The 6,642-nt window shown below is 38.5% G+C and overlaps 1 protein-coding gene across 1 annotated transcript in view; it reads right to left on the reverse strand.

The window, feature by feature from the left end:
* The window catches only part of LOC118332096 (apoptosis-inducing factor 3), a 15,742-nt gene that overhangs the window by 3,816 nt on the left and 5,284 nt on the right, over positions 1-6,642 (reverse strand). The window contains exons 9-16 of the mRNA XM_035667246.1: positions 6,281-6,372; positions 4,886-5,016; positions 4,338-4,453; positions 4,175-4,246; positions 3,996-4,059; positions 3,658-3,734; positions 3,210-3,327; positions 2,477-2,575 (exon numbers count right to left, since the gene is read on the reverse strand). Coding sequence (XP_035523139.1) covers positions 2,477-2,575; positions 3,210-3,327; positions 3,658-3,734; positions 3,996-4,059; positions 4,175-4,246; positions 4,338-4,453; positions 4,886-5,016; positions 6,281-6,372 — 769 coding nt within the window. The remainder of the gene's footprint in view (positions 1-2,476; positions 2,576-3,209; positions 3,328-3,657; positions 3,735-3,995; positions 4,060-4,174; positions 4,247-4,337; positions 4,454-4,885; positions 5,017-6,280; positions 6,373-6,642) is intronic.

Below are 6,642 nucleotides of genomic sequence, written 5' to 3' on the forward strand. Positions count from 1 at the left end.
GCTCTGAGCTTCTATACGTGTTCCACAGTATATGTTATAGTTGAGATCTTCACATTAATCCCAAATGTTTTCAACAGATGTTCAAAACTCAGAAGAAATCTATCATTTATAATTCAACCAGCGTAACGCTTGCGTTTCACCGCGTCGCTGTCAGATGGCGTCATATCCCCTTTCGGTGTCTGGGCCGTCAGTGGTTGTGGTGTCTTGCCAGAAACGCTTGTTCAATACACAATTGACGTATATATATCCCAGGCTCTGAAGCCACATTTTTACACATCCACATGTTATTAGCAAACTTTTTTGCTGCTTTTTCTAACTCTAGATTTGAAAACCGGATCGAAGGATTTTAGTCATCGGACGTCTGGATCCTTAAGTTATCAGGAAGAAACAAGCTGAGCTAACGTAGCAGCCAAGCTCGGCTCATAGCCCACTCCGGGCGACGTCCTCTTGTACTGTCCAAAACAGCCGTGGGAGAAGCAAGTGCATTTTTAGGCTGGACACTTGGTATAATTAAACCCCAGGGGAAATTTGCATGTCACACAGCAGAAACTTGTAAGAAGTTAATGCAAAAAACAAATGTTCATAACACAAGTATTTAACAATAAAAATGTAAAAGTGTACAAGTGGTGTGCGAGAATAAAACGAAGCCGGTCCATCAATACGCAGTCATGTACCAGACCCACATCAGTACCTGGCTTTTTATCAGGTCGGATAGACCAACGTGAGCAAATCACCTGGGTAGTGGGCGGGGCAGAGGGATCAAAGATTAAATCTTGTTGCCCGACTCGTCTTATAAAATTCATTTCACCAATGGGTTGAAATCAGCAGCAACATTGCTTCAGTTTGCTTTACTAAGAAACATTTGTATTTCCACCATTTACTCTGCCCGCTTACTATTTGGTCAAGCTGGAGACACAATGAGGAGTTTGCCCCCACCCCGGCGATTCCCCGCCGCCTGCAGCTAACCTGAGTCAAGTCGCACCCGAGGGGAGGGCCGTGAGCCTGGAGCGACGGCGGGCCACGGACCGGAGACTTCCTCCATAGGCAGGTGGAGGAACAGCTGCGCTCACCCATGCTGCAGGGAGGAGGACCCGTTTATTGCTGAGTCCATCCCAGAAGTTAGCACAGTCCTTGGCTTCCTCCAGTTGGATTCTTCCACTTGGAGGTTCGGGGGATTAATTGCCCTGAAACATAAGCCTCCAACTTTAATGCGTTTTTTTAGCCAAAATTGCGGCATCACCAGAAGTAAAAAACTAAAAGTGCTCACCACCATATAAACTCATCCAACTTTTGTAACAATTCAATCTTAAAATTCAACAAGCTAAGTAGTGCTTGAGTATGAAACCCCAACGAGCTGATACAAGGCGGAACCAGCGAGTGGATACGTCTCCTCTGTAAGTGTTCTTAGCTCTTGTAGCAATCGCCTTTTTAAGGACGGTTAAAAAGCTTTAAAATTTCACAGGAGCGGCTCTAATTTACTGCCAATATTTTCTATTGTAAAAATTTCTCACAAAATAAAACACACACTTAAAAAAAACTCCCACTTGACTCGAGGTTGAGGGGGGGCCAGAGGGGCTAAATATGCTCTTTTCCAGCCGCTTTTAGCGACTCCTTTCCTGCAGCTCTTCGGCTTAGGATCTCTTGCCTGACAGATCAATTAAAGCTTCTCCATTACCTTCACTGTCACAACCCTCTGTCTGTCTCGTCTGGTTTGTCGTCCACGCCGTGAACGGCCGCCGGACGTACAGCCTGGGAAAGGCTGGGGCTCACCGGTCAGGTTCGTCTCTCTGATCCAGTCAGGCGTGAGAAGTCAACTGCTGATGAGTCGTATCTGTCTCCAGGAAAATCTGAAAATCCAAACCTGGTCACGGGAAGCAAAGCGTTTCTCCAACTTCTATATTTCATCTCACTCACTTCACCTTCAATGATAAATTCTTTTTTTCGTCACAACAAATATCACCAGATTGCTTATAAGCTCAATTTGAGTAAACACAGAGTCAATTTTAAAACCATACACACTGAATACTCAGAAAATAACATTATCTAATATTAATCAAGGTTATTCATATAAAAACAGTACAGATTAATGTCAAGTTTGAATTACTGATAATTTAGATAAATATATACTGGAGAGCGTGTGAAACAAGTAGTTGTACATAGCGGTTTTCTTTCTGTTAAGAGTCAAAGATAAAGTTTTTTTTAGTAGTATTGGCTTAAATATATCAAAATACAAACATATAAAATAACTTAACATGATAATAATTAAAATAAAGGTTAGTTCCAAACAATATTACCACATCTAACTTCCTACCTCTGCTCTTGTGTGTGTTTGTGTGTACTAGTGCTGCGACAACCTCACAACCTCACCTGACCATGAAGGCCTCTCACTGTGGCTGCACTCAGCATTATTGTGTCAAATTGAACATTTATAAAGATACACACAAGCATACAAATATGTGTGTGTGTGTGTGCCCACCTGCATATCGGATGGTTGTACCCAGTAGGACGGTCCAGTAGAAAGGAACAGAGCTGAGTTCACTCTGTTTATCCAGCATATTCAGAGCTGCTATCCTCCCTGAACGACAATAAATAAAAGTTTACATTAAACTGGAAACAACATATTATAGACACAGATATTGAACAGATAATATATTAAAAGAATAACAGAAAATGAGGGTTAAACACAGTAATTACTATAACCTGTATCTCTTGATATCTACAGTTATTAAAAGTATTTTTTAAGCACACATACTGTGATACTTTCCTTCTGCCCAGATGTCTTCTACATGAATGTGTTTTCTCTGTTGCTTAATACAGAGAATAATCACACTGGACCTTATGATTCCTACTGACATTTACTTGCCCCACTATCTACCACATGTACCCTGATATCTCACACAGAGGTTGTGTAGCCCAGCAGTCATCTTACATTTTACAATAATCATAAAAATAAAATAATAAAATATTTTATCCTAAACTAAATACAGCTGCAATATCTATCTTTCTACATGATAAACAGTTAATCATATGTGTATTATGCTAACAATGTTGTTGCATGAGTTTAACAAAAGGGTTTTTATAGAGGTTAGTAATCTGTCTGAGCAACAAGTTAGCACCAGTACTGATCTAATCTAATTGTTAGTCAGATTTAAACCACAGTTTCTTCATGCAACTTGCCAGACGACTGTGTGACTTTGTTATTCCATTACCGTGTGCTTGTGCCATCTGCCAGTGTCCGATGTTGACCAGCTGGTTTTTGGCCATTGCCAGGGGGAAGGTGGCCAGGTCGCCCCCACAGAACACACCGGGGACATTGGTGCGCATGTACTGCGGGAGAGAAACACAGACAGAGGACTGATAGTTAATGGTGCAGAATATGCTGATTAATGTGGAAAAAGCACATGTTTATCAATATTATGTTTGAGATCCTGGAAAACCTGAAACTGGAACTGAGATGTTTCAATAGTTAGAAAATATAAATCTAATAATGTAAAAAGAAAAAAGAAATTATTATTATTATTATTATTATTATTATTATTAATAATAAAGTCTGTTATTATTATCTTTACACATAAAGCAGGGGGTTTTGTTGAAGAAGAGATGTTATGTATTGAATAATATCTTGATAATCAGGTGAACTGCTGGTTATTATCTGACCTTATCAACTGTTACAAAGTTTCTTGAGTCCATCTGTATTTTACTGCCCCGCAGGAACTCTGAGTTTGGTTTGATTCCTGGTGGAGAAACAGAAAGAGACAACAGGTGTTGAGTAGGTTTTGTTGAAAATAAAAATCTTTATGCAACTATCAGTGATGATATAATTACTGAATTAACACATATCTTTAATTTGTTATAATCTGTTTTTATAAGAAGTGATTTTGCTTTACAGGAAATGTCTGCTTGATAATGTAAAGATGTTAAATAGTAATAAAGGGAATGAGCAGAAAAATTAATAAAGATTTTGTATGAATGTGAAACGTCTGCATTGCACTTACCAATACCAACAATCAAAACATCCGCTGGAATAACTTTTCCACTTTTAAGGACAACCTCCTTCACCTTGAGGAAGAAAGGACAACAAGAGCAGAGAGAACAGAGAATATTTATATTTTACCAAAACATAAATTATGTTCTGTGTTAACTAAAGTCTTAATGTACCATTTTCCCACTTTACCTTTCCATCCACACCTTTGATCTCTGTCACAATATCATTCATGTGGAATTTGACATTTTTCTCTGAAAGCATCTGCAGGAACAACAGAGTTTAAACTACAAGTAAGTGAACTGAAAACAGACGCAATGTGAGGATTCAATAAATCTCTCTCTCTCTCTCTTACCATCATGGTGGCTCTGCCGATTTCACGACCCAGTGTGTTCTGGTACGGCAGCTCACTGCTGCCGATCACTGTGATGCTGGAGGCTTTGTCTATTAAATAAGATGCAATTTCCATGCCTGGAAAAAAAATGTAAAAAAAAATGTAGGACAAGTCAACAATATAACTGAATACATCCATAAATAATACTGTTAGTTATTATTGTTTTTATTGGAATGGAGGATAAAAAGAAATATAGGCTTTATACTTTTCATCCAGTAGAGGAGCAAAATACATTTTACATTTATTTTATCAGCTGACTACAGAAAAGGTATACATTTTTATAATTCTTTCTTCCATTATTTATTGATGTAATCAGTGTTATTTTCATATTTTTAACTCTGATAACATTTTACAACCTTCCATACAGCTGAACTCTTGATGTTTTATCTGATTTCACAATCGTTCAGCACATTTGATGTCGTCTTTTTTCTGCAGTCTGTTTTAATTCCCTACACATCACCAGTCCAAACAGATATGTGCAAATTTTGAACCACTCTCAAACACAGTACCAACAAAAGAGGTTCCCACAAGGACGACGTTGCAGCCCAGACAGGCTGCGTGGATTTGCCGGGCGTCCTCTGGCGTCTCCAACATCTTGACATTGTCCAACTTCATGCCGGGCACGTTCAGACCCTTTGCTCTAAAGGACAGGTCATGACTGTGTTTATGAGCAATACAGTGTAGTGGTGCTGCAACAATGACTTATACAACGTTAAGTTAAAGTTATCAGCTGCTGTTCATAGTTGACTGAGTTAAATATTTTGGCAGAGAAATGCTCCGGGTAATGTTTCCTGATAACAATCAATCTTAGAAATTAAGAGAGTTTTCTAGTAACTTTTCTACGAATGCTCTTAACTTTATAACGTGCACTTCCCAAAACAGTTCCATTAAAAGCCTCTTAACATTGGAGGCTGTCTATATATAAAAAATACAAAGCTTAAGAGTTGTAAAGGACACAAAGAAATGTTCAGTACTTTAAGTTGTTTAGTGTGTATTTCCATACAGCTTTTCGGAGGACATTGGAGGAACCAGCCGTCAATATTTCCTCCATTAAATATGATCCAGTTTCACCAAAAATAAAGTTGTGATAACACTGTTTTTGTACCGTAATCAGTGAGGTCCAACCCCCAGAAACATGCTGCTGCTAGCTAGATAACTAATGAGTCTTAGATAAGTAAAAGTTGAAGCTTGATTGACAGGTGAATGTCATGATATTATTGGTAGAAATTGGTTAGTTCATGCAAAATTATTGGATTTTCACACAAAAATACACAGAAATTTAGTTTTTGTCAATTGTTTTGGCACCTGTTGTTAAATAGGAGTCCAATATAACAAACAAAATTTACATTTATCATTTCACCTGGACTTTAAAAATCAACAAAAGCAATAAAAATGTAAATTAATCATGTTATTTTTGGTTCCTCCTGCAGCTTCCAGAGCATAATAAGACATTGTTAGCCTTCCAAGAGCAGGCTGGAGGCACTCGTTAATTAATTATTAATAATAATAAAGTGCTTCAATTGTGATGCTTTTGGGAAACACGTCTCACACATAAGAACGTTTTTGAGATGGATTTTACAATTATGTTTTTATTATCTATCTAGCCTTAAGATGATTCTGGGAAATGAGGCTCTGGTCAGTAATCAATAAGTACAGCATCTTAAAACAGAGCTGATATACAAGATGATACAACTAATTTTGGGAATATAACAAATGGCATATTTTGGATTTCTAGACAAAACATTTGGGATTTGAGTCAAGTCAAATTTTATACGCTATGTGTGTCGACAGCGTTTGTGTAATTACTCTCACTGCCAGAGGGGGGAGACAAAAGGGCTTTCTAGGGCCCCCACAAGGCTTGGACTTTTTATACAGTATTTGTGTGTGTGTATATTTGTCTGCACCTGCAGCCCGTTGAGATGAGGAGCTGGTCGTAGCTCTGGACTGAACCATCATCAAATGTGACTGTCTTCTTGTCTGTGTCCACTGACAGTGCCTGTGAACAAAGAGTTCACTCAGTTTCACAACGTGGCCTTTAAAGCATTATGAGTCCGTCCACACCGCAAGATAAAAATGTTATTCATTGTCGAGACAACATTGTGCATCAGACAAAATACACATAAAATTACCACAAGTATTAAGTATCGACATACACTGATCAGCCTTAACATTATGACCACCTGGGCACCCTGACTGGTCTGTGGCTACGCAGCCCCATACCAACAAACTGTGATACACTGTGTTTCTATTAGAACCAGCATTAACT

Source organism: Morone saxatilis, unplaced genomic scaffold (assembly GCF_004916995.1).
Source record: "Morone saxatilis isolate NCDOM2014 unplaced genomic scaffold, NCSU_SB_2.0 Contig20, whole genome shotgun sequence".
NCBI classification, from domain to species: domain Eukaryota; kingdom Metazoa; phylum Chordata; class Actinopteri; family Moronidae; genus Morone; species Morone saxatilis.